General features: G+C 43.1%; 1 protein-coding gene across 21 annotated transcripts in view; it reads right to left on the reverse strand.

Annotated features, from left to right (window-relative positions):
• The window catches only part of LOC119659620 (casein kinase I), a 291,255-nt gene that overhangs the window by 49,067 nt on the left and 215,774 nt on the right, over positions 1-26,414 (reverse strand). For 14 of the 21 annotated variants that reach the window (XR_005250359.1, XM_038067801.1, XM_038067807.1 and 11 more), the window contains one exon: positions 5,106-5,257. Coding sequence is in view for 20 of the 21 variants with exons in the window: in XM_038067801.1 (XP_037923729.1) it covers positions 5,106-5,257 (152 nt within the window). In the remaining variant the exon portion in view is untranslated. Of the gene's footprint in view, positions 1-5,105; positions 5,258-24,277; positions 24,430-26,414 lie in introns of all 21 variants that reach the window. The other 7 variants (XM_038067798.1, XM_038067818.1, XM_038067811.1 and 4 more) reach the window with 2 other exon arrangements.

Raw genomic sequence — 26,414 nt, forward strand, 5'->3', positions numbered from 1 at the left:
CTCGGGAGGTGGATGAACGCAAGCCCATGCTGACAACGCTGGCCGACGTGGTCACAAAGCTTGCTGTTACGAAGAACGATTTTGATGACTTAATGAAACAGAGTATCTGCAGACCTGCCAATAGCTGTTGTATCTCTCCACTTCATTTGGCCAAACCGCGAATGGGGGCCATGCGGAAACTACAGGGATCTGAATACTCGGACAGATCCAGACCGATACTCCATCCCACTCATCCATGATTTTGCGCACTCGCTTACGAACCACCGTGTTTTTCCGACCTTTCGAACTATTCAAGTTTACCAGGATGACTTTCGGCTTGTACAACGCTGCGCAGACTTTAAAGAGGTTTATCCACTCTGTCTTGTGAAACTTTAACTTTTGTGTCGTTTATATGGATGGTGTTTTGGTTGCTTCTTCTTCAATCTAAGCACTTGGATCATCTCGAGTGCATTTTTCAACGCCTCCTTGAGGCCGGACTTGTACTCAACGTTGAAAAATGCAGATTCCTCCAGAGCCAGACAAGGTTGAGATGATTCAGAGTTTTCCCCTGCCAACCACGGTGAAGGATCTGCGAAGATTCTTGGGCATATTAAATTTCTATCGTCGTTTCTTGCCCAAGGCCGCTCATTACCAAGCGATCCTTAACGCCTACTTGTCTGAACCCAAAACCAGACTCCTGAGGCCGTCCATGCGTTTGGGACAGTCAAACAGTAACCTGTTGACGCAACACTACTGGCATTTCCTTAGCCAGATGCACCCCTAACTGTATGCGTCGATGCCTCAGATAAAGCGGTAGGTACCGGTCTTCACCAAAGGGTGAATCAAATCTGGCAACCGTTAAGCTTCTTTTCAAAACAGCTCAACGCAACTCCAGCGCCTACTGTCGTGAGCTACACGCCGCGTACCTCGCTATAAAATACTTCCGTTTCTTCCTTGAGGGCAAGCCATTCATCGTGTTCATGGACCACAAGCCAGTTTATTTGGGATATCCAACACGTGTCTGGAAAAAGCAATATGCTTGCAGACGATTATATGGCAATCGCCGAGGCACAAAAACACGATGCAGAGCTTCAGAGCCTGAAAACAAACTCCAAACACAAGTTCAAGAAGTTTCCTATTTTTGCTTCAAACTTCGACTTACTCTGCGAGACCTTAGATAAGGGACCCAGGGCAATCACTCCAGCCGATTTTCGTAGGGAAGTATTCCACAGAATACACAATCTTGCGCACCCAGCCATGAGGACGACGAACCGACTAGTCACTGAAAAAATACTTCTAGGCGTCCGTGAACAAGGGCGTAAACTCTTGGACCAGACAGTGCATTGCGTGCCAGAAGTGCGAGATCAACAAGCACGTAAAAAAGGAAGTAGGCGTATTCCCTAGGTCAAAGAAGCGCTTCCACATCATCCATCTCGACATCATTGGCCCTTTGCGAGACTCACGCGGATGCAAGTATTACCTCGCAATCATCGACAGGTTCATGCGATGGGACCTGAAGCCGAGGATGGATTTCGCGCTTTGGTGTTCCAGACGTAATCATCACGGACCAGGGAATGCAATTCGAGTCTACTTTTTCGCGGAGTTAGTCAAGCTTGGCACAGTCCACAATGATACAACGTTGGCACAGGACGCTGAAGGCCGCCATAATGGCTCGCGACGTTCCGTCGTGCTTGCGTTCCTTGCCTTTCGTCCTCCTCCAAGAGGAGTTCACGCCAGCACCGCGAAGATGGTGTACGGGGAAAATCTGCGCCTCCCCGCCGACCCTGGGCAAAACATCAGAGCAGGGTTAAGCGATACTTGCATACTGTTTTTGCTCAGAGATACGGTTTCGAAGCTGCGATCGGCTTCACCTTCACGACACGCGACAACGGAGGTCAACACCCTCTCGAGATGTGTTCACAGGTCCTCGGTTCGGGTGGACGCTCCTCGGAGGACGATGCAGCCACCATACGAGGGTCCCTTCAGAGTTTTAGAACGAGGCGAGCACTCGTTCAAGCTCGACATCTGAGGCGGGATCACGTGATCGGTTTGCTGAAAACCAAAAACACAATAGTCCGAATGATTCACTGAACTTAGGACTTGACGCATTTCACAGCTTGTAAAAATCAAAAAATTAGTTCTTCAAGTGTACTTCTTGTTGAAATTAATGATAAGAAAAGTATTCGACATAGACCTTAGTATGTGATAAGAACTATCGTCCAGATCGAGGTAATTTGCTATCTGACTCTTGAAAAGTCGAATCGGAACGAAGCAAACTAACGATATCCATACACCACAACTTTCCAAAAAGTTTGCTGTCAGGTTACTGCATCTTTAAATTCTATTACCAGGATCGGAGAAATTTAGGATAGTTTGGGATGGAAAATTCGTTTCTAACCACAATTATATCAACTCAAGCAGAATAAAATTCCGCCATGCTATTAACATAGTATGCTGGTCCCAAACCCAGGTAAAAGAGGAGAGTTTGAGGCAACGTACTCTGTACTATCCTCAGTAAAACAAAAATAAAATGCTGAGATCAGGAAAAGAGATAAATAAAATATAATTGGAGTTATTCTACTATGCTAAATCCTACCTGATCTCTCTTGGTGACAGGTCCCGCGACAGGCCGACCAAGAAAATGCATACAATGTCCTTACAAACATGATGATCGGATTGAGTCACAAGCCTCAGAGAAATGCTAGGATGTCCACCTCAGTTGACACGGCAGGACGGGCCCCGGTCCTGTCGAGAAATGGGCAAGGGTTGTTGACGCATGGACGGCGTCAGGACGTAAGCAAGTTAGACCGAACAAAACATACAAAACAAATGCGTGTCTGCACGGTGAATGTTGGTACCCTAACTGGAAAGAGCGAGGAACTCGCAAGAGCATTCCGGAAAAGGCGCATTGAAATCTGCGCTCTACAAGAAACCCGTTGGTCTGGTGCCAAAAAAGATGCGAACGCGGTAAAAATGACTATAAACTTCTCTATTTTGGTAGCCCACACAGTCAATATGGTGTTGGCATTGCCATCTCAGAGAGTTTCCGTGATGCCATTAAAGAAGTCGAACGATTTGATTATCGGCTGATGAAGCTCACCATTATATCAGCTGATCGCACTATTCACTTCTTCCCGCGTACGCACCACACTGATGCCGAGAATGATGCCTTCTGGCAACTTCTGCTGCGTTAATGACAAGAACGGTACTTTGCTTACCGAGCAGATTTCAACTAAAGAATTTGCTCATCCTCCACTTTCTCAGTCATTGCCAACATTTGGACCAGTTCCACCTGTCAGCGCAACAGAAGTCGATGAGGCAATAAAACGAATGAAATCGGGGAAAGCCACAGGATCTGACGACATCGCATCTGAACTCTGGAAAACGAAGAGCTGGAACTGAATTCTTTAATCGGGTTATTCAGGAAGGACGAACACCATCCGACTGGCAAGAAAGTACCACTGTTCCAATATGGAAAAAGGAAGGTAACCCAGCAGAATATTCAAATTATCGTCCGATCCGATCACTTTCCCATACTACGAAGATTTTTGAGCGCATTCTTGACAACTGTATTCGCGAAATAATTGAAATAACCGTGAATCAAGCCGGATTTGTCAAAAACTGCGGAACTACTGACACAATACATGCTGCGCGGTTACTCATGGAGAAACACCGTCAGAAGCATTGCCCCCTTTATATTGCAGTTCTGGACCTAGAGGAAGCGTTTGACCGTGTACCACAAGAACTCATCTGGTATGCTTTACGACAACACTTAGTGCGCTGGGTTTAATTGTTCTATGATGATTCAAAAAGTAAAGTTCGAAATATGGCGGGTGTATCAAAATCGGTTCTTGTGTCTATTGGTGTTCATCAAGGAAACGCCCTCTCGTCACTCCTTTTTGTTTTTGTTATAGACACCGTCACAAGGGATATCCAATGTCCAGCGCCCTACACACTGCTTTATGCAGATGATGTTTTCCTAGCATCTGATAGCACAAATGATCTCGAGCAACTTGTCCAAAAATAGAATGCTCGCCTCATGCAACCCAGTCTCAGATTGAATCTAAACAAAATTGAATTTTTGACGACCCCATGAAATAGGCACAATCACTGTAAGTGGCAGTGATCTGCCCAGAACTGAGCGATTTAAATACCTCGGATCAACGCTATCAGCCAATGGAGAACTGCGTTGCCAAATTGGTCCACGCATTAACGCATTAAGTGGCGTTCCACAACTTGTGTTCTTTGTGATCGATGTATCAACGAACGGCTCAAATCTAAAATTTATCGCAATGTCGTCCGTTCTGTCGCTCGCTATGGTTCTGAGTGTTGGCCGACTATAAAAGACAATGAACGGCGTCTTGCGGTAATGGAGACGAAGATGTTGCGTTGGAATAGTGGCGTGACACGTTTTGATCTCATCCGAAATGAGGATATCCGCGATCGTTATGATGTTGCATCGATCGTGGAAAACTGCGTTTTCGATGGTGTGTTCACGTAATTCGTGCTAACGGGACGAAGCAGATCAATGATGTCCATACTCCACGATATCCCAAATAAATTGCTGTCAGGTTACTGTATCTTTAAATTCTATTACCATGATCGGAGAAATTTAGGATAGTTTGGGATGGAAAATTCGCTTCTAACCACAGTCATCTGAATTCAAGCAGAATAACTGATTTTTATTAAAATAACATGATCCATATGGTCTTTCTGAAAACGTTTTTAGTCACCTGGAGCGTTAAATAAAACTAACTTAAACCAGCACCACAACACATACCATTCCAACCCAAATCAGCTCAGCTGAACGTAAAGATACGAACATTATTAGAGTAACGAAACTGAACAAAAAAGCAACAGCAAAAGCTTTAAATTAAAACTAAATTGTAAAAGATAAAAAGAAAAGAACGAACTAGCCGACAATCTCATTTCCATAATTTTCATTTTCTTTCAAACATTCTCGTTGGTCGACACTGAGTTAGTCAATGTTAGAAATTTGAATTTGGTTGGTCAAAATTTCCACGAAGGAGAAAACTTAGTAATAAATCTTTAGTTGATGCTTTTGATAAAAGGCATACATTAATATATCTTATCAATTTCGATATTGTTATATTATGTGTACTTACTAATTGTATTGCTATCATGAGAACTGTCTTCAGAGTAAATCGTCTGCCGCATAAATCAAACAAATCTTCAAGTGATGGACCAAGCAATTCCATAACAAGTGCATTATATTTGCCGCATGGTCCGAAGTAATATACTTCGGGTACACCCTCTGCTATTTATTGTCAATTTATTTCATTTGTGTGTGTGTTATGTGCATTTCGGCCGCGTGATTTCAAGATTTTATTCAATTTCATTTCATAAAATATCCAAGAAATTGATCGTTTTCAGAGGTGTGATGATATTAAAACGAATTCGCATAGTGGAAGAGAGAAAAAAAAAGAGGAAAATTTTAATTAATCATCGATAAAAAGTATCTAAGACAACTTCGGGAGAAATGGTTTATGTATCTTTTGACCGACAGGTAAATCATCTTCTTTGTAGTTTCATGACTGATACGGATCGAGTAATGGCAAGGATCAGTAGTGAATGAAAGCGAGAGTAATGATGTGTTAAGAAAGGGAAATGAGGGTTAGGAGGGGGTTAGTGTTAATTGTTTGGAAAATATTTTCATGAATATTCTCGAAGCGTATATTGTGATATCGCAAAATTGAAGCGGCATTTTCAGGTTTGTTAAAATTGAGGACGATTCCATATTTGATATTGAAGCTTCGTCCACAATATTTCCACAATTTCATAAGTACAGCGAAATTACATAAATTTTCATAGCTTCCATTTTCATCAGATACGATTGGGATTTCAGATATCAAAACAAATTTATTTAATGTTTGAAATATCTTTTTGTCAAAGATAGAAACTATGATCTTTGTAACATATTAAGGTTTATAATCCATATAAATAAATAGATAATTATATGTATATCAATTTATAGAAAATCGTTTAATGTGCCGAGCACAATTGTGATTAAAATTGTTTCCATATTAAGCTGCGAATTAAAAATGATATACTAACAGTGCAGATAATCTAATTAAAAAGGTACAAAAACATGGTGACTGCATCTATGCAAAGAAAATTACATATCTACTAAGAATGCTTATAAGTTGAGAATAAATTTGCTTTTAAATAGTCCTAGGAAAACATACATAATTTATCGGTGGGAATGAAGCGTTGTTTGATTCAACTTTTATATGAAGAACGGCTGCAAATGATAGAGCTAATGTCTAAATGGATCAACATTTGAAGATGAAAATTAGTGGTTTCTCATAACCCTGTTTTGAAAAGGCCATTCCTGAGCATACTTCATTAGAAATAACTATTCTACAAGCATGTTGATTAAAACTGAAAACCTTCCTATATTCAATCAAGAGCAATCCGGGAAACCGGAAGCTGGACCCTTCAGATATGAAAGGTTTTGTGTATTTCTTTTATAAAAACATTTGAGTGTGCATTTATCCGATTGTGGGTGGTCAAAGGGTAGTATAGGTCCCAAGGCAAAACGTGGATTGGTACCCAAGATGGAGCATAAAACCTGGGAAAAGCTTGCTGAACTGACACCGACAGCTCAACTATCAAACTCTATCTCCACTTCCATGTGGTGATCGCTAGGATTCTTAACGAAAAGCTACAGACGAAGAAGGATAGTCTACCGCGCCTAAAAACGGGATAAATTGTACCAACTGGTCCTACAGGTTGGGGTTGGGTAGGGCTGACACTGACGGGACGGATTCTTCTTCTTTTTCTTCAGCCTTTGTCCCGTTCACAAGCGAGGTCGGCTCGTCGTGATCGGCTTCGCCATTTAGCTCTATCGAATGCCTGATCTGGGTGCAATCTCGAGGCTTTCAAATCCCCATCCAGCGTATCAAGCCACCGTTGCTTAGGTCTGCCTTTTGGTCGTTTACCATCGACTTCGATGTTCAGACCAATCTTGGCAAGTGAATTCTCGTTTGCACGAATTGCGTGACCATACCATCGAAGACGCCTCTCACGCAACTTTTCCACGATCGGTGCAACCCCATAACGATCGCGGATATCCTCATTTCGGATGTGATCTAGACGTGTGACGCCATTAGTCCAACGTAGCATCTTCGTCTCCATTACCGCAAGACGCCGTTCATTGTCTTTTATGGTTGGCCAACACTCCGAACCATAGAGAGCGACTGGACGGACGACATTGCGGTAAATTTTAGATTTGAGACGTTCGTTGATACGTCGATCACAAAGGACACCAGTTGTGGAACGCCACTTCATCCAGATTGCGTTAATGCGTGAAGCAATTTCATAACGCAGTTCTCCATTGGCTGATAGCGTTGACCCGAGGTATTTAAATCGCTCAGTTCTGGGCAGATCACTGCCGCTGACAGTGATTGTGCCTGTTTCATGGGGATCGGTCGTCAAAAATTCAGTTTTGTTTAAATTCAATCTGAGACCGTGTTGCATGAGGCGATCATTCCATTTTTGAACAAGTTGCTCGAGATCATTTTTGCTATCAGATGCTAGGAAAACATCATCTGCATAAAGCAGTGTTTAGGGCGCTGGACGTTGGATATCCCGTGTGACGGTGTCCATAACAAGGACAAAGAGGAGTGGTGAGAGGGCACTTCCTTGATGAACTCCAACAGAGACACGAAGCGGTTTTGATACACCCGCCATACTTCGAACTTTACTTTTCGGATCGTGGTAGAGCAATTGAACCCAGCGCACGAGTTCTTCTGGCACGAAGTGTTGTCGTAAAGCATACCAGATGAGTTCGTGTGGTACACGGTCAAACGCTTTCTCTAGATCCAGAAAGGCAATGTAAAGAGGACGATGCTTCTCACGGTGTTTCTCCATGAGTAACCGCGCAGCGTGTATTGCGTCAGTAGTTCCGCAGTTCTTGACAAATCCGGCTTGATTCACGGTTATTTCAACGATTTCGCGAATACGGTTGTCAAGAACGTGTTCAAAAATCTTCATGGTATGGGAAAGTAACCGGATCGGACGGTAATTTGAACATTCTGCTGGGCTACCTTTCTTTTTCCATATTGGAACAGTGGTACTTTCTTGCCAGTCAGATGGTGTTCTTCCTTCCTGAATAACCCGGTTAAAGAATTCACTGAGCCACAGTCTTGGGTCCCAGCTCTTCGCTTTCCAGAGCTCAGATGCGATGTCGTCAGGTCCTGTTGCTTTCCCCGATTTCATTTGTTTTATTGCCTCCTCGACTTCAGTTGCACTGACTGGTGGAACTGCTCCAAATGTCGGCAATGATTGTGGAAGTGGAGGATGAGCAAATTCTTCAGTTGAAATCTGCTCGAAGTATTCTCGCCATCTATCCGTTGCGGCTCGACGGTTGGTAAGCAAAGTACCGTTCTTGTCATTACCGCAACAGAAGTGTTCGATATCCTGCGTGCGTTTATCACGGCTTTTAGCAAGTCGATACAGATCTCTCTCGCCATCCCGAGTGTCCAGATTATCGTAAAGATTTTTGAAATGGTTCGCTCGGGTGACAGCGACCGCTTTCTTTGCTTCCCGGTTGGTATTCTTATAAATTTGCCAATTAGCAGGCGTTTTATCGTCGAGAAATTTGTGGTAGAGGCGTTTCTTTTCAGGGACCTTCATTTCAACATCATCATTCCAAAGCCAAGTATCTCGGTTGATGTACCGCTTACCCGGCTTGGTGATCCCGAGGGTTGCAGAGGCCGCTTTGTGGATCGTGTCTTTCATTTGGTTCCATGATTCTTCCACATTCGTAATGGTTGGCAATCGTATGAGTGAGACCGTTTCTTCTTTCTCCTCACCAAATCGCCACCATTTAATGCGCGGCGGGCCAGTGCGTTCCTCACGCTGTTTTATCGGTGGCTTAATTCGCAGGACGGCAATCAACGGCCGATGTTGAGGTGCGATGGTTTCATAGGGAACGACTTTGCAATCAGTGACAGTGATAAAATGTTGGCGTCTTATGAGAATATAGTCGATTTGCGTTTTATTGCTCCCACTATAAAATGTGGGAAGATGAGACAATCGTTTGATGAACCATGTATTCATAAGTACAAGGTCATGGGTGTCCGCAAAATCGATTATACGCTCGCCACCTTCATTGCGCGCTCCGAACCCCTTTCCCCCATGGCACCTGTTACCGTCTGCCTTTTCACCCACATGACCATTAAGGTCGCCGGCAATGATTATGTAATCGTCAGCAGGCACGTGACAAGTCTTTTCATCGAGAAGTTGCCAGAAGGCATCTTTCTCGGCATCAGGTCGGCCTATCTGTGGTGCATACGCGGTGAAGAAGTGAATAGTGTGATCAGCTGATATAATGGTGAGATTCATCAGCCGATCATCAAATCGTTCGACTTCTTTAATGGCATCACGGAAACCCTCTGAGATGGCAATGCGAACTCCATATTGAGTGTGTGGGTTACCAAAATAGAGAAGTTTATAGCCATTTTTACCGCGTTCGCGTTCAATGTCGCAGCTTTTAGCACCAGACCATCGGGTTTCTTGCAGAGCGCAGATGTCAATGCACCTTTTCCGAAGGGCTCTTGCGAGTTCCTCCGTCTTTCCAGTTAGGGTACCAACATTCAGCGTGCAGACACGTATTTGTTTTGCTCGTTGTGTGCGGACTAACTTGCTTACGTCCTGACGCCGTCCATGCGTCAAGAACCCTTGCCCATTTCTTAACAGGACCGGGGCCCGTCCTGCCGCGTCGACTGAGGTGGACGCCCTAACATTTCTGCGAGGCTTGTGACTTAATCCGATCATCATGTTTGTAAGGACATTCTATGCATTTTCTTGGTCGACCTGTCGCAGGGCCTGTCACCAAGAGAGATCAGGTAGGATTTAGCATAGTAGAATAACTCCAACTATACTCTATTTATCTCTTTCCCTGATCTCGGCATTTTAGTTTTACTGAGGATAGTACAGAGTACGTTACCTCAAACCCTCCTCCTATACCTGGGCTTGGGACCAGCATACTATGTTAATAGCATGGACTGTGGAATATGTCCTTTCAACCCAGACATACTCGTTGATTCTGAATTTCTGCCTTCATCTGATCAGTAAATGATCCTCTTCCTGCTTCAACGTCTACACATTCTGTAACACCTGAAGAAGTATGTCAGTTACCAAAAGCAGAGCCAAGAAAGGAGTCTAATTGTGGAATAAAAAGGAGGAAAGTCAGCTTATCCCAACAGACATGCCAACATTCCCCCCACCTGAAGTTAGTTGGCACTGTTGGAGACCTTCGGGAAAATAATTTTTTCGTGTACAGAACACGTTTTTTAAATAATGACTCCTAGAGAAATTGCATTTCAGTTTGTGATTATCAGCAATCAAATTTATAGTGAGTGTATAAAAGGTTTTGTGTTTCCCTACGTGAGAAGCATAACCCAGCTTTCCATTGGCGAATTAAATATCTCGAGCCAATGTTATCTGCCAACGGAGAACTGCGATTTGAAATTGCGACCTGGATAAAGTGGTATTCCACAACTGGTGTTCTTTGTGATCGGCGAATCAGCGAAAATCTAAAATTTACCGCAATATCGTCCGTCTGCCGCGCTCTATAGTTCTGAGTGTTGGCCGACTATAAAAGACAATGAAAGGCGTTTTGCGGCAATGGAGACGAAGATGTTGTATTGCGTAGTGCATTGGTGACATGACAGGTTTTGATCACGTCTGAAAGAAGGATATCCGCGATCGATATGGGGTTGCACCGATCGTGGAAAAACTGCGTGTGAGGCGTTTTCGATGGTATGGTCACGTAATTCGCGCTAACCAGAATTCACTTGCCAATATCAGTCTCAACATCGAAGTCAACGGTAAGCGACCAAAAGGCAGGCCAAAACAACCGTGGCTTGATACGTTGGATGAGCATTTAAAAGCCTCAAGATTGCAGCCAGATCAGGGATTCGATAGAGCCAAATGGCGAAACCGATCACGATGGGCCAACCTCGCTTGTGAATGGGACAAAGGCTGAAGAAAAAGAAGAGAAAAAGGAGAACTATCCCCGGTCTCCTTTAATAACTATGATTATCAAGCTTTCAGAAAATAATTTCTCTCTTCACCTTAAAACTAGAAACAGTAACAGTAATTTTTCAAAACATTAATGGTTGTTTCTTCTGGAACTCTATTGTTCAAAATACATTCAATACTTGCAAAATAAAATGAATGATGGTGAGTTTTGCCTTTCAATACATTCTCTGTTGCAGGCTAATTAGTTCTAAAATTAAAATTTCCAAAAAAATCAGAGTTTGCTACATTAAAAACAATCACAAATGAGATAGATGAGTTACATAAACCAAACAACTGAAAAATCCACTACAACACACCCGATTTCGACGAGTTACTTTCCTGAATTTTCTCCATTTGCTGGGGTCACCTCCGAATAACAATGGATATGCACGTGCATACATATGGATCCAACCCAATTATATGAAAATACAACGTGAAAATGTGAAAAATTGCGCAAATACTATATTTTTGCATTTATCATTAACACACATATGCACCTAAGCACGAACGTTTGAAGGGGGATGGATTTCTATGAAATTTCCAAGGCAAAAAGGTCACTCCAATAATTAATGAGTGGAAAATGATATTCGTTTTACTTGATTTATATTCATAATTCTAAATTAAAATATTTATCGCAAAAATATGTAAAAAGTTTTTTTGTTTAGAAGAAAGTGGAACGAAAATTAAAAGTTGAAACTTAGCAAATCGCAGATACGTATTATAGAAAAAGTTATGGTTATCTGGTCATTGATCAATGAAATTTGTTTATAAATAGACATCTTGAAAATGTATTTTTCAGTATTGAGTAACGATTGAATTCGATCGTTAAAAATCTATAAAAAGCTTAAAAAATCGACCCTTGCTTCACTCATGTCGGAATAGAAGGGATGGCCATTTGAATAGAAATAAAAGGAAACTAAATTGGGAGTAGTCAAAATAATTTCGGCAGAAATCCCAATTCATTTCATCGAATATAAAGGACTTCTAGACTTCTTCCAGTTGAATTTAAATAGTGCTAACAAGAGAACGATTTCATAATCTCATTGTAGATGTCCAGTAAAAAATTCATGGAACTAATATATTTGCTTCGTGTCATTCCCCACGTCGTTTCTAAATCCAGCGCATCAAACTTAAACTTTCCCGCAACCCTGGATCCTAGTTAATAATAATACAATGATGTATCATTGGAAATCAAAAATAATCATTGATCTTTTTTTGTGTGCGTAATTAACATTGTCATGCTATGTACTTGCCCATTCTGACATGCAATCATATGTATTTTGCCTAAAACTTCCCGTCCCAAGCAATATGGAAACATGTGAATAATGTTGTGAAATTTCACTTGTCTAATCCATAAACGTCAACTGATCATGACTCTAACGAGTCAGGTGCAATGCAGGATAAACCAGTACACAAAGATATACCCGAAGTAAGTTCTACTTTACAAGCGGTGCTTGATAATAAAGGTCTTGGAAGCCAAGAGGAAAATCACTCCCTCCAACATTTTTGAGAGAAGATGCAAAAAAAAGACTTTAGTATCCACTTTCCTGTCCGCAGTGAGTTTTTCCTTTTTTTCGCCTAAGAGAGATTATGATACACTCCATTTCACCACCGGGCAAAGTGTGGAGAGTGTGTCAGGTTAGTGTTTCTTTTTGCGTATCACTAATCGTTTGAAGTATGAGAAGCTTCTTTTGTACGGAACAGAGAAATGGACAAGGACACGTACACAGGGCAACATTCCATGAAATAAAGTTCCGTTTTTTTCCATTCTAACCGAAGGTTTTCGAAGTGCTTATTTGCAAAAAAGCCACCTGGAGTACTCCCCTTTTGATACCACCTTGTCGTGGTGGGGGAACCTGTAGTAGTTTACTACTACACCAAGAGTGTCCAAACATGAATATGGAAACTAGAGATTTGAACTGTCCAAGTGGTAAGAAGTCACAGCCTTCGAATCCACCTGCGATCGTAGGCAATCATGTCGCGGCCGAGGCGCCGATTTTAGAGGCCTCACCACGTCCATGCCCCCCTATGGAGAAATCTGTAGAAGGCATGCTTTCTGACTCAATGGAAAGCGGAACTGGTGAGAATGGAAGCGGGAAAGTAGATGGTTCTTGCAACCCCTTCAAAACGTAAGTGTTGCAAAATGAACTGGAACACTGCGAAAGCGGTTATTACCTATGAAAAGTTGAGAGCTGCCAAACGATCCTTTGAACACTTCAAAGCACCTGGCATAGATGGCATCTATCCACCAATGCTAAAGGAAGGTATGGAGCATTTAGAGCGATTGCTAAAAAATGTTTTTCTAGCATGTCTTGCTGTGTGCCTACCTCTTGGCAAAAATTTAAGGTGACTATTTTAATTCAAAGAACTTCAGACAGATCTGCTTGACTTAATTCTTGCTGAAAGGTTTGGAGAGAATAGTTGAGCGTCACATTCGCGGAAAGGCGTTTAGACCGCACCCACTAAATGAAAACCAACATGATTACCAGCATCAAAAGTCCTGTGAATCTGCTCTTCATTCTTTGGTTTCAAAGATAGAGGATGCAACTCTGATAGGTAAGCACGCGATGGAGGTTTCCGTGTACATTGAGGGGGCGTTTGACTGTGTTCCTTTCCTAAAACTTTGTGATACCACTAGAGCGTGTTGATGACACTTTAATTAAGTGGATCTATGCTATGTTATCGCAGAGATTGCTGTGTGCTGATATGGGTGTCGATCGCTACCTAACAGCAAAAGCACCGAAAGGCTGCCCCCAAGGAGGTGTGCTTTCGCCACTTCTATGTGTAGAAATATACAACGTGCCCTTGATTCGATAGGCAGAGTTGGTGCCTCAGGTATGGACAAATAAAACCACAATAGAATTATTTACAAGAAGGAGAAAACCGGATGAACTTTGCCTCGCACAGATGAAAGGTACAACCCTTCAACTCTCCGAAGAAATGAAATATCAGGTAGTCACTCTAGATAAAAAGCTTCTTTAGAACAAACATGTAGAAGTTAAGTTGAAACGAGCTCTGACAGCTGCGCTGTGGGCTGTGCAGACGGACCTTTGCTTCGACATGGGGACTCAGACCTTATGTGGATATAAGTTGCTATCATTAGGCCGATCTTCGCTTATGCATCCATAGTGTGGTGGGTTAAGGTCGAACAAAAAGGCTTTCACCGTAAACTAGCCGCCCTGCAAAGAACTATATGTCTCAATATTGCCGGTGCCATTTGCATAAATGGCATTGACTAAGGCTGTCTTCAAAAACTTAGAACAAGCTTCCCACAATGACAGATAGCAGAGCCTAAATGCTACTAGACACACCAAACTTTTCCTGTCAGAACCAAACATGTATCCTGTCGAAAAGCCAGAGCAGTGTAGGCATTCTGACAGGCCATTATTCATTAGCTGGACATATGTTCAGAATAGGAATTATTCAAGATGATACGTGTTACTCCTGTAATGAGGAAGCGCAATCCACGGACCATTTTCTATGTGAATGGCCCGCCTATGGACACATTAGACATCAGATCTTCGATGTCGATGTTCTCCAGTTGGAATGGGTAGCATCACATCCACTAAAGGAAATCTTGCGATACGTTAACGTCCGTTAGGCGGGGGAGTTGAGTACAATGGGCCACCACTGCCTAAGTGCTGAGAGGCTTCTCCCCCATCACAAACACACACACACAAGGGTAGAGTACGTTATTTTTATGTTTTAGGGCCGGCAAGTTACAGCCTCGCTAGTTCCAATTTTGTGTTGAGTTATCGATACGACGTGCGAGTGAGGAAGGGAACCTTGTAAGGACTCCCTGTAAAGATTCTCGATGCCTAGGAACTCCAAGCATCTACAGAGTAAAGAATGTGCCAATCAATAATTTTTGGAGAAAGAGGAGGAATCTCAAGGTTTATCACCCATCACCCCATGCAGAAAATCAGATAAATTAACCTTGAAAAAAATGGAGGATATTTTTGGGAACGCCACTGATATTGTGTGGAAAAGTATCACAACTTCCTATGTTTTAAGTTCACCAGAAGTGGTGTTAATCGTGTGTAGTAACTGTTATGTGTCCTTTTGGCGTGAACATTTCCGTCATGAGCATGTTTGACAACTTTAGTTGCCAAGAATTGTAACATCACCCTGCGACCCCCTTCAACTCATATGTTACTCCCTGCATGCAATGGGACCCACATGTCCCATCTTCCTACCCAATTGCGTATCAATAGAAGTAATCGTTCCAGAGATATAAGGTGTGACAGACAGACAGACTGTAAATCGATTTTATAAGGTCTTGTTTTACACAAAGTAAAGTAAGTACAAGTCGAAGTAATACAAGGATGCAGAATGCCGAGGCAGAGAACGGATCTCAAAGGCCATGCTTTCTGATAATTGATACATAAAGTAGGAGGGGCAGCTTTAGAGAATGTGATCCGCCGTTGATCTTCCCTCTCTTTCAAGCATTTGTATTACGAATCGATGATTATAATAATCAGCTCGAGGTAGAAAATTCGCCTCCAACGCCGACAAGTACCGGGGTGGACTAGTACCGTACTACAAACAAAATTAAACGATATTTTCAAGATCAAGTCACAGGAGGAAGAAAGAATCACCGATAGGCAAAGAATTGGAAGGAAAAAATGAATATAAGGACAATATCACCAAGCAGATTCGGATCTATGCTTGGATGCATGTGATAAAAATATGGAATGCAGACTTCCATACTCAAACTGTTACGATAACTATTCTCAGTGAAATGGCAGGAAAAGCCATCGTTGTAGTCGTGGAAATTCATGGAAATGCCATTGCAAGAGGCGACACTTATAAAAAACACTAAAAATAAGGTAGGAAAAAAAAGATGTCGAAAAAAATACCTTAAAGACAGATGCTGCAACCAACGCAGCAGAAGATGGCCTGTTTTAGGAGTTATTCGGTCAATATTTAAGCAGAGAAAGAACAACAAGCACCCATCTCGAGAAGTAAAACCGAGTGCTAGATCGTGCATAGAAATCGCCTCAAAGTCATGGATTATCACCAACCCTAATTTGCTATAGAATATAGAAAAGCTCTCCCTTTTCACGCACATTCCGACCAAGACCAACCAATCGACTGACTAGAGAACCTCCTTGGAAGTTCCTGACATAACCAAGGAAGAAGTTCTTCATGCAGCTAGGAATATGAGCGAAAGCTCCATGATTAAACGGCATCCCGAATGATCTTCCATAAGATACTTTCAAAAACACAGATAGACATTGGTCGCTACAAGATGAGAGAAGAAGGACTAAGGCGAACCTTTGATTGATATTGAATCCCTTTACTATAACCACTTTCTCCGGAGGGGTTGCTTTTCTCTGCCTGCATTTCAGATGACCCTACTGTTCCAACAGATTAATTTTTCAGGGTTGAGGTTTATCAAAGAAGCCTCTCAGAAAGAGGCATCAACTAATAACAGGAAACCAATTGACGAAGCATTTTCCTGGAAGGGGCACCTACTCAAATCACAATCAAGGTCCAATTGTGAGTGCAGGACACTTCGTTCCGCTGACGGGCTCAGCTCAAAACGTTTCTCGAAATATGTATGAATATAATGCTCTCCGTCAGTCTCCACGGGAACTCCCGCACTCAATAACAGAATAATAGCAAAACTCAATACGATAAAAAAATTAATATCAATTTCTATAATGATTGCGTAGAACGACGACCTTCAAACGATTCAATTGGCCTAACGATGATTGCGATATGTGATTCGTGATAAGGCCATCATTATCTTGTTTCACTTTCAATAAAAACGGAAAAATTATCTGCTGGAAAAATTACGACTTGAAATTGTTCACTTTATAATAAAATATCTGAGTTAGTAAACAGGGCACTCTGCTTGCCAGATAATTTATTTGCTTGTCTGATTTGACTTGGCTTATTTGAGAAAGTCAAGACATTTCGCTGCAAATGTTTACAATTTTTCGGTGGTTGAATACGAACATGAATAGCTGATATGGAGAGACAGATTCGAAAAACGAATTCACTAGAGGTGTCACGTAAGCTAAGAATGATTGTCAGATGCAAAAAAGAAATGGTATTTCACATGAGAAGACAGAGAGGCGTAGTAGCAATCGTTGTTGGAAAATAAAACCTGCATTGCTATCAATTTGCAAAAAAAGTAGCAATGTTTTTAGCTTGATTAGAAACAGCACTTTGACATCCTTAGATTGCCATGATCATCTTCATCAGCGTAACAACCGATATCTGGTCTAGTAAAGAACTACAGACATCCCGGTTTTGCGTCGGGGTCCACCAATTCGATATCCCTAAAATCTGGCGGGCGTCCTGGTCTACACCATCGCTCAATCACAGCCACGTATTCTTTTTCTACCGTCGATATTGCCCGTAGAGACTTTCCGGGCTGGATCATCCTTCCCATACGGATGAAATGACACGCCCACCCTAACCTATTAAGCCGAATTTTAACCAAACCCAAACGGTCGCGATATCGCTCATAAATACAGGCTACGGAATTGTCCATCCTCATGTAGGGAGCCAAAAATTCTTCGGAGGATTCTTCTCTCGAACACGGGCAAGAGTTTGCAATTTTTCTTGCTAAGAACCCAAGTTTCCGAGGAATACTTTATCTTTTACTGTAAGAGCTTTGACCCTATGGTGAGACGTTTCGAGCGGAACAGTTTTTGTAAGTTGAAATAGGCTCTCTTGGCAGCCAAATGTACAGAATATTAATCATAGACCAAAAATATAGGACATCCGATGGGATGGTCGAGCACAAGGTCCGCACTTATGCCGGATGAGTTCCAATTGTAGACTTTTGGTCCGTTTGGACTGAAACTGTTTTGTTTCAGCAGCTTTAGAATACTAATCAAGACCTTTCATTTGATATCCAACATGACTATATAAGGTAAATAACAATGCACACCCCCCTTTTGCATGACCCTCCTTAATCTCAACGTAGCAGGATATTATGCACTGTATGTCTGGCGTTCACAGTTGCCACCTTCTCACCAAATTTCGTGTCAATCGGTATAGCCGTTTCTAAGGAAAGTGCGTGTCACAGACAGACAGACATACAGACAGACCTGACTAGCTGTGAGGAGTGGCCAGATCACCCATCAGGCGCGACCCCAGCTGACAGATTGGGGCATACTTATTGATGTGTAAATATGTGTTCATGCACTTTCCTTTTCTGACTGTGCATGGAGGCTAGTGTTTGCTCAGCTCTGGTGCGTGGACCAAAATGGCTATGGGAAGGATACCCAGAAGATAAAACCACCATGGAAGACGAGAAGTTTGAAACTTACGGTGCAGGGGCTCGGAACCCCAGTACCGGCGGCTTTTGGGAGTGAGCAAGCAGGCTCACGGTCGTCGATATCCCTCGACCGCAGTGCCTCGATGGTGGATAACTTGGCCACCTTGGCATATAATGTTGAAAGGGATTGGGATCAGCAGAAGGAGGTGTTATAGCGAAGTACGACCTTACCGAGAACACCAGTAATAAGACCAAGCAAAGATGAACAGAAGGCAGATCGTTGGACGACAAAAACCATGATAACACCCACCGCATATGTTCAAGATGCGCGACGGCAGGTTGCACTTCAGGAACAAGAAAGGGATCCATTCAAAAGAAACTCGTCAACTTTGAAATCTCTGAAGGATAAGGTACAGGCAAAGTCAATAAACGCCAAATGTGAAGGAGCGTATAAAAGAAGTAACCCTGCCGGATCTTATAGGGAGCAGAGTCCCGATCCGGAGGAATTACCCTTCACCCAACTTTGGGCAAAAATAATTGAGCTGTCAGAGTTTATCAAGGACAAGCACAACGCGTACCAAGCTATAAAGAATATAGTTAGGGCTATTAGAGTCCTCTATAATAGATCGCAGATGGAGGCAAAGAATAATAAGGATGCCCCGGACCCCTCTGTGGCAACAGTGCCACATGCGACCCAAGTTGCGCCTAACCGTACTACCATCGAATCATGCAAAATAAAGGAGGACGTAAAAAAAAGGGGGATCCTCTAAATAATCAGCAGGCGCCTAAGAGAAAAAAAAAGACGGACAAGACATTCTGAAAATCAGCACCAACAGGTCAGAAGGAGAAAAGCGTACAGCGAATGTAGAAAACTCGACCAGGGTTACGAAGCCCAAGACGAACGAAAACGATGGATGGACTAAAGTTACCAGCAAGAAAGCGAAACGAAAAGCAAAAGTGCGAACTCATCCAGATGCGATTGTTATCTCCAGTAAGGGCAATCTGTCCTACGCGGATATACTCAAAAAGGCCAAAGCTTATCCAACCTAAAAGATCTGAGCGGAAATGTGATCAGAACTGATGACTTTCGCACTCAAGTCAAAAACTCACTTAGGTCTATATACAATGTAAGGATCTCGTTGAAGTGACATCGAAAGGAGAAATTTGTACTGCTCTGAAGGAGCGATTCAATTTGACAAAACTTACCGAGGGGTCTGTTGTGGGCTTATGAAAAGCCTATGGTGGTACTCAAACGGCCACAATACAAGTACCAGGGCAGGCAACGCAGATGTTGTTGACTGCTGGAAGGGTTCGGATTGGATGCGTTGTCTGCCGTTTAAGAGAACAAACTTCACTAAAGAGCCTCATTTCTGGGCAATTCACGGGGGTATGCACCAGCAGGATTGATCGATCCGATCGATGCAGAAGGTGTGGGGAGGAAGGCCATTTTGCCAGAGAGTGTGATAGAGACACCAAATGCCTATTGTGTGAAGTAAAAGAGAGACAGGATAACCGGCATATTGCCAGAAGTGGTAAATGTCAGGAATTTAGGAAGGCGCTCATTGCAATGAGAAAATGAGGTATTTTCAAATAAACCTCAATCATTGCAGGGTCGCTCAGGATTTATTTGAGTAGACCACGTTCGAATCTGAGATGGAAATTGCCGTCACGGTGGCATATGGATCACAGATTCGACTGGTGGTGCGGTGATATGGGCTTGCGGTCGACAGCCCATACAATGTACTGAAAGTCAGGCAGCCAGTGGCTTTGTGTGGGCGAAAATAACTGGTGTATATGTATACAGCTGCTATGAACTACCAAGTTTGACACTGTCTGAATTCGAGTAAATGCTTGATAATCTTGTTCTCGACGCAAGGGGATGAAGTCAAAAGCTGATTGCTGGTGATTTCAATGCTTGGGCCCTAGATGCTAGAGCAGAAGCTTGTGCGGAGGTAGACATAATTTTGGCTAACGAAGGAGCTGTAAACACCTTTCAGAAAGGCTCGGTTGTTAGCCCTACGCTGGCGCATGGTATGTCCTGGTGCGTCAGCGAACGCTACACCCACAGCGATCACCAGGCAATCTTCTTTGAGACATGTGTCAAGCGACAGGCAAAGAGCTATCATGCCCGAAACCGAGAAAGATTTCAGGCTGGTCTGCAAAATCTTTGGATGAGCAGACCTTCATAGAGGTGTGGTTAGATCAACCTAGTAAAGCAGGCGTCTCTACGGAAAGAGCCGTTCATTTGGCTCAATGCATCGGCAAAGCATGCGATGCGTCCATGTCTAGGAGGTGCTCATTCCACAGTAGAAGACCAAACTACTGGTGGAATGATGAACTGATCGGCCTTCGATCAGCCTGCCACTGGGCCAGAAGAGCAGCTTAAAGGGCGGTAGGTAGAGTCGCTCAGGGGCAGAAAGAGTGCGCCTATAAGGCATCCCATAAAACCCTCAAGTTCGCCATGCAGCGAAACAAGAGGAAATGCTTTAAGGAGCTCTGCTCAGAAGCGGACGTAAACCCGTGAGGGAGCGCTTATAGAATCGTAATGGGACGATTCAGAGGCCGTTCATCTCCACAGACCACGTATCCCACCCTCTTGGTGAAAATCATCCAGGGGTTATTCCCCCAGTAAGAGGAGAGCACCGACACATTCCAACTACCTCTCAATGTGACAGCAATTCCACCAGTCACCAGAGACGAGCTGCTGGAGATCTGCGGTAGAATAGGAGACAATAAAGCACCGGACCTGGATGGAGTACCGAATAAGGCCCTTAAGCTTACCGTGAAATCCAGGCCGGACATGTTGGCTGGGTTGTTCGAAGCGTGCATGTCCGAGAGAATATTTCCAGCGACATGGAAACGGCAGAAGTTGGTACTTCTGCCTAAGCCTGGCAAATCTCCAGGTGAACCATCCTCATACCGACCCATATGTCTTTTGAACGCTGGGGGAAAATTTTAGAGCGAATAATCTATAATAGATTACTCCCGGTTGGTGAAAGTCCTGGGGGTTTAATGCGAGTACCTGCCATGTAGGCATAATCCCACGGTCCTCTTCGGACACGGATTGATTTTGGGACCACAATCAGAGCCCCACCATGACTAGCACAGCGGTCCTGGTTTATACTGAGTGCAGGCTCAGCATTCATACCAGTGGATGCGAGGCCTATCTAACACCTGTGCCGCAACTAAAGAATACGGCACCCGAGTTGTACAACGCAACTCCACGCTTGAGCTCCGAGGAGTCAACAGCAAATAACCTGGCCGAGAACACATCCTCCAGGAATTCTCCTGGAGCATATGCTCTCAGAGGGCCATCCCGATTCCCATGGTATCAGATAATCTCCGGTGAGGCTTCGTGGCAGAGCCACTTCAGATGAGTCCCTTGCAGACTCGGGTCTGATCGCCCTCCTCGAGTACGTGTCCCGGTTGATGAGAGCCAAGCTGGCCTTTCAGATCAGAATTATGGGTTCCATAAAGCCAGATCAACCATTGATGCCATCAAATTGGTTACTGGCTTGGCCGAAAATGGAATCCACGAAAAGGGTAGTACCAGCAAATATTGCGTGGTAGTAAACCTGGACGTGAAAAATGCATTCAATTCGGCCAATTGGAATCTAACACGCAAATCCCTAGCGAAGGTTGGTATTCCCGCCTATCTCGCTGCTATATTATAGTTAATAATAATAATAATCGTTGGCGCAATAATCCATATTGGATCAGGGCCTTGAAGTGTGTTAGAGCACTTCATTCGAGACCGTAACGGTACACCACAGTACACTGTGGGAGGCAATGTGGTCAGCATTGCGCTCTCCCGAGATTATTACCCTGATTTGACTCAGGTACTCATTCACAGCTGAGTCGACTGGTTTCCGACGTCAAATCACAATATAAATCCCACTGCCACCAGTGAGATTTGAACCGCGACCCGCCGTACGACATTCTTGTGCTCTAACCACTCAGCTATCCGGAAAACTCGTCGATAGTTATTTAACTGAAAGGAGACACTGTTATGACACTGATGTCCCGCAGGGCTCCGTATTGAGCTCACTACTATGGAACATCATGAACGACGATGAACTTAATCTTCCCCCTTCCAAGGGAGGCCACGACGGTGGGTTTTGTTGACGGCATAGCGTTGGTTGTTATCGCAAAGCATCTCGATGATGCGTTATATTCAAGCGAGGCGTTGGCCAGAGAGCTCTGGTCTGACACTGGGGGGGAAGCGGTCCTCACCACTAAGCGCTGGAAGAGAAATTACGCCTGTATTAGAATCGGGAATCATATTATCACTTCCAAGCCGACTATCAAATATAAGCAACACATGCAGTATTTTTGCGATAAATCATCCACTGCTAGTATGGCCCTGGTGAGGATGATGCCCGAATTGGGAGGGCAACGGCATACCTTTAGGTTGCTTATAGCCAGGGTCGTGAACCTCAATCATGCTCTATGTGACCCCAGTTTGGAGGGAGGCGTTGTGGATGTCAGTTAACACTAACAAGCTGAGTGCAGTCTACAGGTGGACAGTCCTGAGGGTATGCTCTGCCTTCAGGACTGCCTCAGATGATCCAGTATTCGTCATCTCTGGAATGATGCCGATTGATATCTTGGCAGATGAGATGGCGAATATATACAATGCGAAGCCAACCTCTCCCTTATCAGGACGGTGAGAAGGAGAGATCCATAAATAGATAGCAAGAGCGGTGGGAACGCTCGGGAAAGGATCGGTGGACTCACAGGCTCATTCCTGTCATCAAGGAGTGGTTGGAGAGACGACACGGTGAGATTAATTATAATCTCATCCAGTTTCTCACGGGGCATAGAGGATATCGCCCATACTTGTACAGGTTTAAATTGGAGACCTCACCCGATTATCCAAATTGCGATGGAGTGCCAGAGGACCCAGAGAATGTATTCTTCTACTTTCCGAGATTTGCGGAAAGAGGAATCTAGAGGAGACTCTAGGAGCGGTGCTGGTACCAGAGAACCTGGATAATCGCGATGCGGTCAACTGCATGATCGCATCTATCCAAAATAAACTGCGAAAAGCAGAGGAGAGGTGAAACACGCTGTCACGTACACCGCATATAGAAGAAAGGTGATAAAGCTAGAATGAGCTGACTTCGACTGTGATGTAATATCTTAGGGTGGTTCCGCGGAGAAGGGAGGGAGTCAGGGGTGCTTCTAGTGGGTAAAAATCCCGCACACTGGTGTGTCCAGACCACTGTCTTTTGAAGATTTCCAATGGTAAGCGACCAAAAGGCACACGAAACAACGGTGGCTTGCTATGCTGGATAGGGATTTGAAAACCTCGCAATTGCATCCAAATAAGGCATTTAATAGAACCACATGGCGAAACCGATCATGATGAGCCAACCCCGCTTGTGAACAGGACAAAAGCTGAAGTAAAAGAAGAAGTCCGCACTGTCCAACAAAAACTTTGTGTCCTTGAGTTACTGACATCAAATAGAATGACGGCTTAGATGTCGAGATATTTCTACAAATTAGAGCGGATACAGATCTGTTCTAATCAATGAGGTAGAGTATCCAAAAGAATGAGGACGTAGCTGATGACAGTTATTTTAAATGAACAATATTTTTCTTGTATTTCTAGAACAAATACATTGTTTCGTATTTTTGATTGACAAAAGAAAATAATGATCAGATGAGTGTGATAGTGACACTTTGTTGAAAGTATGAAATTGATGGTGATACAGACAAAAGCGGCTAAACACACCTAGCTTAAAGTGAACTTATTGGTCAAATTTAAGCACACAACCACTTCCGCTACGAAAATCCATTATAAACTTTTACATTTACAAAAAGAGGCAACATTTTCTACAAAACAGAGCCGTTACCCTGAAATTAGGCTAGAAAAGGCGATCCTTTTCTTCGATAATTCGATAGGGAAACAGTACAAGAAATAAAAACGAAAAAGAGCGACAAATAAAATAGTTAAGAAAAAAAAAGATTGTGTGAAGAAAGAAAAAGAAAATTGAATAAGGAACTTACTAGTTGTTTAGCTATCATCAATACAGTCTTCAGTGAAAATTTACGGCCACATAAATTGAAGAGATCTTCGAGTGATGGTCCCAATAATTCTAAAACCATAGCATTGTAACGTCCACCGCACGTGCCCAGCAAATAGACACGTGGTATACCTTCTGCAAAATTCCATTCACACATTTTCTACGCTTAGCGAATTATTTTTTACTTTTTCGAACTCATAATTATTGAATTCAACATTTTGAAAGAAAGCGTGCGATTATCTTTACGAAAGCATCTTTTTTTTCAACATTGCCATGTAAGTGATATTCGAACACTACTAAATCCAATGAATGTGTTATCATAGTCGCAGGATTCCACTGTTAAAACTTCTATATCAATTTTTTTTTTATATATTTTCCGCGATTCATTGGAGCATTACTTGTTTAGTATCTTTTAAGATATTCTACCATACATAACAAACAAAAAGCCTCCAGAATATTCTTGTCAATATTTATTAGTCGGGAGGATAGAATGGTAGAAAGGATTCAAAGGTTGATATGAGGAAACCGGAGAGATGAAAGGCTCTTTGAATGGTTTGAAAAGAGGATGATTTAACAATTCGATGTAACACTTAATTTATCTCAATAAATTCTTGGCATTAAATTTACTTATCTAACGTTACGTATATCGAGAACAAAATGGATATGTTGATAACAATTAAAAGCAAAGCCCCAATTAATAATAAGAGGGTTGCGTGCTCAGATCACGTCGGGGTCACCACTTTGGGAAAACATCCTTCTTTGGACTCTTTTTCTTATTAATTTTTAGATAAAACTGAAACTTTTATTTTTGGCAACTTTTTAATTTAAACACATAAAGGAATACGGCAAACAAATGTTTCTAATATTACAACTTCTTGACTCCTTTGCAGTTAACAATGGAATGCGGTCGAACTGGAGATTGTTGATGATCTCCTCTTGTCTATGTCAGGCCGTCACCTGTTTTCCGCAGCCATTTGATGCAGCGGTGGAGGCGAATCCAAAATGGCGAATGTCGAGCTTGAACGAGTGTTCGCCTCGTTCTAGCAGTAGATTCGAATTGCATCCCTCGGTCCGTAATAATAACGGCTGGAAAACCAAACCGCGGAATCCACTCTCGACAGAGGTATTGTTTCAGGCCACCGCGTAAACCTGTCGATGATTGTGAGACAATACTTGAATCCGTGCGAGTCGCGTGAAAGGCCGATAATGTCGAGATAGATGGTGTGGAAGCGTTTGGTTGACCACCTACTTCCTTTCGAACGTGCTTGTTGAACTTGCACTTCTGGCGCGCGATGCACTGTCTGGGAGGGAGAAATGAAAGTATTTAATTGGAAGGTACACGGCGAGTAGGCGCTGTAATTGCGTTGAGTTGGAATGAGCTGCTTCGTAAAGAAGCTCAATGGTTGCCAGATCTGAATCACCCGTTGGTGAAGAGCGGCGCCTACCGCTGCATCAGAGGCATCAACGAACACAATTAGTTTTAGAGCCCAGACAAGTAGACGTTCAGAGTCGCTTGGTGATAAGTGGCCCTGGGCAAGAAACGACGGTAGAAATTTAACATGCCCAAGATCATTCGCAGATCCTTCACCGTGGTTGGTAGTGGAAAACTCTTAATCACCTCAATCTTGTCTGCATTACAAAGTCGCCGAGAAATTTCACCTGCCTCTGAAGGAATTTGCATTTTTCAACGTTGAATAAAAGTCCGGCCTCAAGAAAACGTTGAAAATGAACTCGAGATGGTCCAAGTCGTTTCTTCTTCAGAATCTATTCTGCCAAAACAGTTTCGTAAGACAGAGTGGATGAACGTCTGGAAAGTCTGCGCAGCGTTGCACAAGCCGAAAGTCGTCCTAGTGAACTCGAAGGGTCCGAAGAGTGTGCAGATAGCCGTCTTCAGAATGTCTTCGGGAGTGACAGGGGGTTGGTGATACGCTTGGGCTAAATCCAAGGTCGTAAAAACCATCAGAAACCCCTCTGCCTAAAATTAAGGCAGACACGAAAGACGGAGCACCAAAAGAAAAGGTGGAGAGACGAAGGAGAACTAGACTGCCAGCTTTGCTTGTTAAGCCGACGGAAGGCAAGAATTTTACAGAAGTCCTCAGTGAAATTCATTACAAGATTAA

This window comes from Hermetia illucens, chromosome 6, assembly GCF_905115235.1.
Source record: "Hermetia illucens chromosome 6, iHerIll2.2.curated.20191125, whole genome shotgun sequence".
Taxonomy (NCBI): Eukaryota; Metazoa; Arthropoda; class Insecta; order Diptera; family Stratiomyidae; genus Hermetia; species Hermetia illucens.